The sequence below is a fragment of the Oncorhynchus clarkii genome, chromosome 22, assembly GCF_045791955.1.
Source record: "Oncorhynchus clarkii lewisi isolate Uvic-CL-2024 chromosome 22, UVic_Ocla_1.0, whole genome shotgun sequence".
NCBI lineage: Eukaryota > Metazoa > Chordata > Actinopteri > Salmoniformes > Salmonidae > Oncorhynchus > Oncorhynchus clarkii.
In genome coordinates this window covers 53,346,852-53,358,925 of record NC_092168.1, presented here as the reverse complement: position 1 = coordinate 53,358,925, position 12,074 = coordinate 53,346,852, and the positions used below count along the sequence as shown (strand labels likewise).

The 12,074-nt window shown below is 48.8% G+C and overlaps 1 protein-coding gene across 4 annotated transcripts in view; it reads left to right on the top strand.

Moving 5' to 3' along the window:
* LOC139381021 (disco-interacting protein 2 homolog A) overlaps window positions 1-12,074 on the top strand; it is a 207,914-nt gene that overhangs the window by 113,287 nt on the left and 82,553 nt on the right. For all 4 annotated transcript variants that reach the window (XM_071124256.1, XM_071124254.1, XM_071124253.1 and 1 more), the window contains 2 exons: window positions 139-241; window positions 10,256-10,320. In XM_071124256.1, the coding sequence (XP_070980357.1) occupies window positions 139-241; window positions 10,256-10,320 (168 nt within the window). The remainder of the gene's footprint in view (window positions 1-138; window positions 242-10,255; window positions 10,321-12,074) is intronic.

The following is a 12,074-nucleotide window of genomic DNA, read 5'->3' as shown; positions in this document are numbered from 1 at the left end:
AGGACTGCAGATGTGACCAGGGCAATAAATTGCAAGGCCTCTCATCTTTTTAAGTGGGAGAACTTGCACAATTGGTGGCTGACTAAATCGTTTTTTTGCCCCACTGTAAATCTAACTGTATAGTGTTGTTTTCTGCAGTACAAGACCAGTAAGGAGGGGAGCACAATGGGTATAACTGTCTCTCATCCAGCCATGCTAGCCCACTGTCACGCCCTCACACAGGCCTGTGGATACACTGAGGGTGAGTCTCTGTGTTACAAGGTCTAGGTCAGTCCCCCGTTGAGGAGGAATGCAAGACCGCCTCTCCCCCCAGGCTTTTTGCTGTTCTCCTACCTCTCTCCTTTCTCTTCCCTCCTCCCTCCCTCCCTCCCTCCCTCCCGCTCCCTCCCTCCCTTCCGCTCCCTCCCTCCTCTCTTCCTTTTCTCCTTCATCCCTCTCCTCCCTCCCTCTCTCTCAACTCCTCTCTGCTCTCTCTCCTCGCTCCTCTATCTCCTCCCTCTGCCTCTCCTCCCCCCTCTGGCTCTCATCTCCTCCCCCCTCATTCTCTCCTCTCCTCCCTCCTCTATATCTTCTCCTATCTCCTCCCCCTTCATTCTCTCCCCCCTCCTCTATATCTTCTCCTATCTACTCCCCCCTCTGTCTTCTCTCCTCCCCCTCTTTATCTCCTTCCTCTTTCTCCTCGCTCTTCTATATCTCCTCCATCTGTCTCCTACTCAATCTCCTCCCCTTTCTCTCTCTTCTTGCTTCTCTATATCTCCTCCTGTCTCCTCATCGATCTCCTCCCCCTCTCTCTCTCCTCTCCTCGCTCCTCCATATATCTGCTCCCTCCTGTCTCCTCTCTCCTCCCTGCTCTCTCCTCCCTCTGTATCGCCTCTCCTCCCTCTGTATCGCCTCTACTCCCTCTATATCGCCTCTCCCTCACTCTGTATCGCCTCTCCTCTCTCTGTATCGCCTCTCCTCTCTCTGTATCGCCTCTCCTCCCTCAGCTGTATCGCCTCTCCTCCCTCAGCTGTATCGCCTCTCCTCCCTCAGCTGTATCGCCTCTCCTCCCTCAGCTGTATCGCCTCTCCTCCCTCAGCTGTATCGCCTCTCCTCCCTCAGCTGTATCGCCTCTCCTCCCTCAGCTGTATCGCCTCTCCTCCCTCAGCTGTATCACCTCTCCTCCCTCAGCTGTATCGCCTCTCTTCCCTCTCTACCGCCTCTCCTCCCTCTGTATCGCCTCTCCTCCCTCAGCTGTATCGCCTCTCCTCCCTCAGCTGTATCGCCTCTCCTCCCTCAGCTGTATCGCCTCTCCTCCCTCAGCTGTATCTCCTCTCCTCTCCTTCCTCCTCTATCTCCTCTCCTCCCTTCTCTCTCCTCTCCTTCCTCCCTCCCTCCCTCTGTTGTTCCCCCCACTCTCTCCTCCCTCCCTCCTGTCTCTCCTCACCTCATTCCCGCTATCTCTTTTCCCTTCCTTTGTCTCACCTCACCTCTCTCCTCCCCTCTCCCTCCCTCCCTCTCGTCCCTCTAGCCATCCCTCCCTTCCCTCTCTCTCCTCTGCTCCCTCTCTCCTTTCCTCCCTTCCTATCTCCTTTCCTCTCCTCTCCCTCTCTCTCTTTCCATCCCTCTTTTCTCCTCTATCATCAAATCAAATGTATTTATAAAGCCCTTCTTACATCAGCTGATGTCTCAAAGTGCTGTACAGAAACCCAGCCTAAAACTCCAAACAGCAAGCAATGCAGGTGTAGAAGCACCTCCTCTCCTCTCCTCCCTCCTTCCGTCTCTCCTCCCTCCTTCCCTCTCTCCTTCCGTCTCTCCTCTCTCCTCCCTCGTCTCTCCTCCCTCCTTCCGTCTCTCCTCTCCTCTCCTCCCTCGTCTCTCCTCCCTCCTTCCGTCTCTCCTCCCTTCTCCCTCCTTCCGTTTCTCCTCCCTTCCTTTGTCTCACCTCTCTCTCCTCCCTCTCTCCTCCCTCCCCTCCCTCCTCCCCTCCCGCTCTCTCCTCCCCTCCCGTTGTCTCTCCTCCCCTCCCGTTGTCTCTCCTCTCTCTCCTCATCAGTCTCGTCCCCTCCCTCTGTCTCTCGGCTCCTCCCCTCCCGCTCTCCTTCCTCCCTCTTTCTCCCCTCTTTCCCCTCTCCTCCCTCCCGCTATCTCTCCTCTCATCCCTCCCCTCCTCCCTCCCACTATCTCTCTTCTGCTCCTTCCCTCTCTCTCCTCTCCTCCCTCCCTCTCTCTCCTCTCCTCCCTCCCTCTCTCTCCTCTCCTCCCTCTCACTTTCTCTCCTCCCTCTCTCTCCTCTCCTCCCTCTCACGTTCTCTCCTCCCGTCTTTCCTCTCTCCCTCCCTCCCTCTCTCTCCTCTCCTCCCTCTCACGTTCTCTCCTCCCGTCTTTCCTCTCTCCTTCCTCCCTCTCTCTCCTCTCCTCCCTCTCGCGTTCTCTCCTCCCTCTCTCTCCTCTCCTCCCTTTCATGTTCTCTCCTCCCGTCTTTCCTCTCTCCTCCCTCCCTCTCTCTCCTCTCCTCCCTCTCACAATCTCTCCTCCCATCTTTCCTCTCTTCTCCCTCCCTCTTCTCTCTCTCCGCCTCCTCCCTCTTTATCTCCTCCCTTTTTTAAAATGTTTTCTCAAAATAAGCTGAGTAGTACAGTTAAAGGTCAAATACACTGCATTTCAGTAATAATCTAATGAATTCAGGGCTTTTCAAGTTATTCCTAGGCTGAATATGAGCCTTCCACAAACATAAAGCCCACTAATAATTAAAGAATTTCATGAAAATAATTAAACATGCTTTTTTTGCAATTATATACTCTACCTACATGTACATATTACCTCAATTACCTCGGCTAACCGGTGCCCCCGCGCATTGACTCTGTACCGGTACCCCCTGTATATAGCCTCCACATTGACTATGTACCGGTACCCCCGTATATAGCCTTCACATTGACTCTGTACATAGTAGAGGTTGACCGATTAATCGAAAAAAAAAAAATATATATATATATATAATAAATATAAATACCTTTATGTAACTAGGCAAGTCAGTTAAGAACACATTCTTATCTTCAATGACTGCCTAGGAACGTTGGGTTAACTGCCTCGATCAGGGGCAGAACGACAGATTTTCACCTTGTCAACTCGGGGGATCCAATCTTGCATCCTTACAGTTAACTAGTCCAACGCTCTAATCATTGCACTCCACGAGTAGCCTGCCTGTTACGCGAACGCAGTAGAAGCCAAGGTAAATTGCTAGCTAGAATTAAACACGGACCCATTTCGCACGCAGGCAATGAGGCAGTGATCGCTGAGAACCTGGTTGAAGACAGCAGAGGTGTATTTATAGTAGAGGTCGACCGATTTAATCGGAATGGACGATTAATTAGGGCCGATTTTAAGTTTTCATTACAATCGGAAATCAGTATTTTTGGACACAGATTTAGCAGATTTGTTTTATTTTTTATAAAAAATGTTTAAAAAATGACTCCTTTATTTAACTAGGCAAGTCAGTTAGGAACACATTCTTATTTTCAATGACGGCCTAGGAACGGTGGGTTAACTGCCTCGTTCAGGGGCAGGACGACAGATTTTCACCTTGTCAGCTCCAGGATTCAATCTCGCAACCTTACAGTTAACTAGTCCAACGCTCTAACCACCTGCCTCTCATTGCACTCCACGAGGAGCCTGCCTGTTACGTGAATGCAGTAGAAACCAAGGTACGTTGCTAGCTAGCATTAAACTTATCTTATAAGGCAGCAGCAGGCTCGTAAGCATTCATTCAAACAGCACTTTTGTGCGTTTTGCCAGCAGCTCTTCGCAAGCACAGCACAGTTTATGACTTCAAGCCTATCAACTCCCGAGATTAGGCTGGTGGAACCGATGTGAAATGGCTAGCTAGTTAGCGGGATCCACATTGACTCTGTACCGGTACACCCTGTATATAGCCTCCACATTGACTCTGTACCGGTACTCCCTGTGTATAGCCTCCACATTGACTCTGTACCAGTACCCCCTGTATATAGCCTCCACATTGACTCTGTACCGGTACCCCCTGTATATAGCCTCCACATTGACTCTGTACTGGTACCCCCTGTATATAGCCTCCACATTGACTCTGTACCGGTACACCCTGTATATAGCCTCCACATTGACTCTGTACCGGTACCCCCTGTATATAGCCTCCACATTGACTCTTTACCGGTACCCCCTGTATATAGCCTCCACATTGACTCTGTACCGGTACACCCTGTATATAGCCTCCACATTGACTCTGTACCGGTACTCCCTGTGTATAGCCTCCACATTGACTCTGTACCAGTACCCCCTGTATATAGCCTCCACATTGACTCTGTACCGGTACCCCCTGTATATAGCCTCCACATTGACTCTGTACTGGTACCCCCTGTATATAGCCTCCACATTGACTCTTTACCGGTACCCCCTGTATATAGCCTCCACATTGACTCTGTACCGGTACCCCCTGTATATAGCCTCCACATTGACTCTTTACCGGTACCCCCTGTATATAGTTTCGCTATTGTTATTTTACTGCTGCTCTTTAATTATTTGTTGTTGTTTTTAACTGCATTGTTGGTTGTAAGTCAGCAGTTCACTGTATGATTGTTGTTGGCGCATGGGACAAATTTTGATTTTGATTTGATCTGGATTTCAAGTCTGTGAAAATACCTTTTTTTTGTTACAAATGTAACTACAGCCATGCATACTGCACATTCACTAATAATTCTAACTTATTGGAGCAGGCATTAGGCGAAAGAACATGAACACAGGTCTCATCAGCAACCTCTCAAGCCCACGTGCTAGTGAGTAGCCAGCTAATCTTTCTATTTCAAGTTTAGGCAGCTTGGATCTATTTGCTAGCTAACAAGGTATAAAAGTTGAATTGTTATGAGCACTCTTCTGTCCGTCTCCAACTGTTTGAAAAGCCTGTCCACTTTGTTCAGATGTTGAAAATCAAGTGGCCTACCTTATTTCTCAGAATGAGAACGAGTTGCCAGTTCCTTATATAATTGTGTTTTATGCTTAATGCACATTTATAAAACAGACTAGACAGCTAGTATTAATGGTCTTTACGTGGTGCCCTAATGCCACGAGCAAATATTTGACCGTTCATTTTCCAGAAACAATGTTCATTGATCCTCTTGTTTTTGTAGTGCCTGCTCTGCGCACAATGTGAGGAGTTGAGACATAAAATGGGTATCATTAGAAAAGTTAACTTCGGTGTCCATATGACCCATTCTGTTAGACCAAACCTCAAATGCAAATAACGAATTGAAACCACTTGTCAGAGAGGAAGATGTGAACGCTCAATTTTGATGGTGTGAGAAACAGGGGGAGGGGCTTGGTGTGAGAGACAGGGGGAGGGGCTTGGCGTGAGAGGCAGGGGGAGGGGCTTGGCGTGAGAGGCAGGGAGAGGGGCTTGGTGTGAGAGGCAGGGGGAGGGGCTTGGCGTGAGAGGCAGTAGGAGGGGCTTGGCGTGAGAGGCAGGGGGAGGGGCTTGGCGTGAGAGGCAGGGGGAGGGGCTCCGTCCATCTGCCCATCCTCTCTTCCCTCCGTCCATCTGTCCATCCTCTCTTCCCTCCGTCCATCTGTCATCCTCTCTTCCCTCCGTCCATCCTCTCTTCCCTCCGTCCATCCTCTCTTCCCTCCGTCCATCCTCTCTGCCCCTCCGTCCATCCTCTCTGCCCTCCGTCCATCCTCTCTTCCCTCCGTCCATCCTCTCTTCCCCCCGTCCATCCTCTCTTCCCTCCGTCCATCCTCTCTTCCCTCCATCCATCTGTCATCCTCTCTTCCCTCCGTCCATCCTCTCTTCCCTCCATCCATCCGTCCATCCTCTCTTCCCTCCGTCCATCCGTCCATCCTCTCTTCCCTCCGTCCATCTGTCCATCCTCTCTTCCCTCCGTCCATCCTCTCTTCCCTCCGTCCATCCTCTCTTCCCTCCGTCCATCCTCTCTTCCCTCCGTCCATCCTCTCTTCCCTCCGTCCATCCTCTCTGCCCCTCCGTCCATCCTCTCTGCCCCTCCGTCCATCCTCTCTGCCCTCCGTCCATCCTCTCTTCCCCCCGTCCATCCTCTCTTCCCTCCGTCCATCCTCTCTTCCCTCCGTCCAACCTCTCTTCCCTCCATCCATCTGTCATCCTCTCTTCCCTCCGTCCATCCTCTCTTCCCTCCATCCATCCGTCCATCCTCTCTTCCCTCCGTCCATCCGTCCATCCTCTCTTCCCTCCGTCCATCTGTCCATCCTCTCTTCCCTCCGTCCATCTGTCCATCCTCTCTTCCCTCCGTCCATCCTCTCTTCCCTCCGTCCATCCTCTCTTCCCTCCGTCCATCCTCTCTTCCCTCCGTCCATCCTCTCTTCCCTCCGTCCATCCTCTCTTCCCTCCGTCCATGCTCTCTTCCCTCCGTCCATCCTCTCTTCCCTCCGTCCATCTGTCCATCCTCTCTTCCCTCCGTCCATCTGTCCATCCTCTCTTCCCTCCGTCCATCTGTCCATCCTCTCTTCCCTCCGTCCATCTGTCCATCCTCTCTTCCCTCTGTCCATCTGTCCATCCTCTCTTCCCTCCATCCCTCTGTCCATCCTCTCTTCCCTCCGTCCATCCTCTCTTCCCTCCGTCCATCCTCTCTTCCCTCCGTCCATCCTCTCTTCCCCCGTCCATCCTCTCTTCCCTCTGTCCATCCTCTCTTCCCTCCGTCCAACCTCTCTTCCCTCCATCCAACCTCTCATCCTCTCTTCCCTCCATCCATCCGTCCATCCTCTCTTCCCTCCGTCCATCTGTCCATCCTCTCTTCCCTCCGTCCATCCGTCCATCCTCTCTTCCCTCCGTCCATCCTCTCTTCCCTCCGTCCATCCTCTCTTCCCTCCGTCCATCCTCTCTGCCCCTCCGTCCATCCTCTCTGCCCCTCCGTCCATCCTCTCTGCCCTCCGTCCATCCTCTCTTCCCCCCGTCCATCCTCTCTTCCCTCCGTCCATCCTCTCTTCCCTCCGTCCAACCTCTCTTCCCTCCATCCATCTGTCATCCTCTCTTCCCTCCGTCCATCCTCTCTTCCCTCCATCCATCCGTCCATCCTCTCTTCCCTCCGTCCATCCGTCCATCCTCTCTTCCCTCCGTCCATCTGTCCATCCTCTCTTCCCTCCGTCCATCTGTCCATCCTCTCTTCCCTCCGTCCATCCTCTCTTCCCTCCGTCCATCCTCTCTTCCCTCCGTCCATCCTCTCTTCCCTCCGTCCATCCTCTCTTCCCTCCGTCCATCCTCTCTTCCCTCCGTCCATCCTCTCTTCCCTCCGTCCATCCTCTCTTCCCTCCGTCCATCCTCTCTTCCCTCTCTCCATCCTCTCTTCCCTCCGTCCATCTGTCCATCCTCTCTTCCCTCCGTCCATCTGTCCATCCTCTCTTCCCTCCGTCCATCTGTCCATCCTCTCTTCCCTCTGTCCATCTGTCCATCCTCTCTTCCCTCCATCCCTCTGTCCATCCTCTCTTCCCTCCGTCCATCCTCTCTTCCCTCCGTCCATCCTCTCTTCCCTCCGTCCATCCTCTCTTCCCCCGTCCATCCTCTCTTCCCTCTGTCCATCCTCTCTTCCCTCCGTCCAACCTCTCTTCCCTCCATCCAACCTCTCATCCTCTCTTCCCTCCATCCATCCGTCCATCCTCTCTTCCCTCCGTCCATCTGTCCATCCTCTCTTCCCTCCGTCCATCCGTCCATCCTCTCTTCCCTCCGTCCATCCTCTCTTCCCTCCGTCCATCCTCTCTTCCCTCCGTCCATCCTCTCTTCCCTCCGTCCATCCTCTCTTCCTTCCGTCCATCCTCTCTTCCCTCCGTCCATCCTCTCTTCCCTCCGTCCATCCTCTCTTCCCTCCGTCCATCCTCTCTTCCCTCCGTCCATCCTCTCTTCCCTCCGTCCATCTGTCCATCCTCTCTTCCCTCCGTCCATCTGTCCATCCTCTCTTCCCTCCGTCCATCTGTCCATCCTCTCTTCCCTCCGTCCATCTGTCCATCCTCTCTTCCCTCCGTCCATCCGTCCATCCTCTCTTCCCTCCGTCCATCCTCTCTTCCCTCCGTCCATCCTCTCTTCCCTCCGTCCATCCTCTCTTCCCTCCGTCCATCCTCTCTTCCCTCCGTCCATCTGTCCATCCTCTCTTCCATCCGTCCATCCTCTCTTCCCTCCGTCCATCCGTCCATCCTCTCTTCCCTCCGTCCATCCTCTCTTCCCTCCGTCCATCCTCTCTTCCCTCCGTCCATCCTCTCTTCCCTCCGTCCATCCTCTCTTTCCTCCGTCCATCCTCTCTTTCCTCCGTCCATCCTCTCTTCCATCTGACCATCCTCTCTTCCCTCTGTCCATCTGTCCATCCTCTCTTCCCTCTGTCCATCTGTCCATCCTCGCTTCCCTCCGTCCATCTGTCCATCCTCTCTTCCCTCCGTCCATCCGTCCGTCCATCTGTCTCCCTCCCCCTCTCTACCTATCCTCTCCTCCATCGTCTCTTTGTCCCAGTTCCACCCTGGATAGATAACTCTGTCTCTCCGTATCGGAATACTCCCGAGACTGTAGAGATGTCGATCTTACGAGTTCCATCCCAAAATGTTAAATGGTGTTTTTTACGTTGGATAAAAGTAGAGACTCGGAAATGGTATATCATACAGTACACTGCAGTTGAGGAACAATGGGAAAGTAATTCTGCTTTGAAAGTTGATAAACTTGTAACCCCACTTTTGAGAAAATGGCCCTTGAATGTTTTGGTACCTACTGGAGAGCTCTTTTTTTTCTACACCCATTCAGCATCGTTCACACTCAAGCCTTAGCCCCACCCATCTCTTTAAGGAGTCACATGTGAGAACCAGTCGCTATATCAAATAAAACCTCAGTTTATTTGTCACATGCACAGGACAGAAGGTGTAAACGGTACAGTGAAGTGGTTACTTGCGTAGTAGCAGTATCAAAAACAAAAATATTTTATCATTATTAGATGGTGCTTGCTCGACACACTTGTTTTAAATTGATGCCATGTGAAGGAAATGCTAGAACCACCCCCCAGCCACATCTAGTGGGTGGGAAGCTATTGTCTAGACATGTAGACATGTTGATGAAATACAGTAGATGGCAAATACAATCCCTCCATCAGTGCTCAGACTGTCCGCAATAGGCTGAGAGAGGCTGGACTGAGGGCTTGTAGGCCTGTTGTAAGGCAGGTCTTCACCAGACATCACCGGCAACAACGTTGTCTATGGGCACAAACCCATCGTCGCTGGACCAGACAGGACTGGCAAACAGTGCTCGGAATTGTCAGTGTTTTGCCATGGTCAGCGAAGAGCCCGGATCTCAATCACATTGAGCACGTCTGTGACCTGTTGGATCGGAGGGTGAGGGCTAGGGCCATTCCCCCCAGAAATGTCCGGGAACTTGCAGGTGCCTTGGTGGAAGAGTGGGGTAACATCTCAAGCAAGAACTGGCAAACCTGGTGCAGTCCATGAGGAGGAGATACACTGCAGTACTTAATGCAGCTGGTGACCACACCAGATACTGACTTACTTTTGATTTTGACAAAATTACGAACTAATATCTGAAAATGTAGCTTGACTCTTACCCGTATATCTGAATGAACTCTTCACAAGACTGGATCAATTTAACTCTGTTTTGTTTGTAGCTACAGCTTGTTTGGCCAGCGTTGTCAAGTCACTCTGGTTCACACTGACCGTGGCGTGTGCAGAAAGTAGACCATCACTTGTTCCAACTGATCTGTTGATGGCTAAATTCAGGGCATCAATGTTGTTGAGAAAAGTACCAAAACCTTTGTAGTTCTCGATGGCTAATGTTATATCTTTCAAAAGCGGTGTGGTACAATGAACTGTCAAGACTTACTAAACAGCTCACGTTATAGACAGAAGCATGCTACATGGTAGACCAATCCAAACTCATCTCCCGGCATGTCCAGCCCATCCATTATCTCAGCCAATCATGGCTAGCGGGAAGGTTCCTGTCTTTTTCTGTGGCTAAACCAACTAGGCTTGTAATATCACCATTTTATTTGTATTTATGGATGGAAGGCAAGTTTGTTATTGAGGTACATGAAAGTTCACATGTTCCAGAAGGCATTTCTTTAAAAAAAAAAACATTTTGATGAAAATGTAATTCAGAACCAAATCAAGGTCACACTGTAGTTCTCTATTCAGGAGGGGATTTAGTATTTCATATCATTCAGGCTTTATGTGGCCAGTGAGAAAGGGAAACCGAGAAGTTTTAATATTGTATTTAATATGTGACTAATTGTTTCTGTTTCAGCTGAGACCATTTGCAACGTCCTGGACTTCAAGAGAGATGCAGGCTTGTGGCACGGGGTTCTCACCGTGAGTTGCTCTTCGTACGCTCATTATACATAGTGGTGTAAACTACTTCAGTAAAAACACTAATGTACTACTTAAGTAGTGTTTTGGGCTATCTGTACTTTACTATACTAAATATTCCCAAAGATAATGTACTTTTTACTCCATACATTTTCCATGACACCCAAAAGTACTCGTTACATTTTGAATGCTTAGCAGGACAGGAAAATTGTCAAATTCACACACTTATCAAGAGAACATCCCTTGTCATCCCTACTGCCTCTGATCTGGTGGACTCACTAAACACATTATTCATTTGTAAAGGTGCCTAAGTGTTGGAATGTGCCCCTGGTTATCCGTACATTTTAAAAACAGGATAATGGTGCCGTCTGGTTTGCGTAATAGAACAAATTTTAAATGATTTATACTCATACATTTACTTTTGATCCTTAAGTATATTTAAAACCAAATACTTTTAGACTTTTACTCAAGTAGTAATTTAGTGGGTGACTTTTACTCAAGTAGTAATTTAGTGGGTGACTTTTACTCAAGTAGTAATTTAGTGGGTGACTTTTACTCAAGTAGAAATTTAGTGGGTGACTTTTACTCAAGTAGTAATTTAGTGAGTGACTATTACTCAAGTAGTAATTTAGTGGGTGACTTACTCAAGTAGTATTTTGGTGGGTGACTTTTACTCAAGTAGAAATTTAGTGGGTGACTTTTACTCAAGTAGTAATTTAGTGAGTGACTATTACTCAAGTAGTAATTTAGTGGGTGACTTACTCAAGTAGTATTTTGGTGGGTGACTTTTACTCAAGTAGAAATGTAGTGGGTGACTATTACTCAAGTAGTAGGTTAGTGGGTGACTTTTACTCAAGTAGCAATTTAGTGGGTGACTATTACTCAAGTAGTAATTTAGTGGGTGACTTACTCAAGTAGTATTTTGGTGGGTGACTTTTACTCAAGTAGTAATTTAGTGGGTGACTATTACTCAAGTAGCAATTTAGTGGGTGACTTACTCAAGTAGTATTTTGGTGGGTGACTTTTACTCAAGTAGTAATTTAGTGGGTGACTATTACTCAAGTAGCAATTTAGTGGGTGACTTACTCAAGTAGTATTTTGGTGGGTGACTTTTACTCAAGTAGTATTTTTGGTGGGTGACTTTTACTCAAGTAGTAATTTAGTGGGTGACTATTACTCAAGTAGTAATTTAGTGGGTGACTATTACTCAAGTAGTAATTTAGTGGGTGACTTTTACTCAAGTAGTAATTTAGTGGGTGACTATTACTCAAGTAGCAATTTAGTGGGTGACTTTTACTCAAGTAGTAATTTAGTGAGTGACTATTACTCAAGTAGTAATTTAGTGGCTGACTTTTACTCAAGTAGAAATGTAGTGGGTGACTATTACTCAAGTAGTAATTTAGTGGCTGACTTTTACTCAAGTAGAAATGTAGTGGGTGACTATTACTCAAGTAGACATTTAGTGGGTGACTTACTCAAGTAGTATTTTGGTGGGTGACTTTTACTCAAGTAGTATTTTGGTGGGTGACTTTTACTCAAGTAGTAATTTAGTGGGTGACTATTACTCAAGTAGTATTTTAGTGGGTGACTATTGCTCAAGTAGTAATTTAGTGGGTGACTTTTACTCAAGTAGTAATTTAGTGGGTGACTATTACTCAAGTAGTATTTTAGTGGGTGACTATTGCTCAAGTAGTAATTTAGTGGGTGACTTTTACTCAAGTAGTAATTTAGTGGGTGACTATTACTCAAGTAGCAAT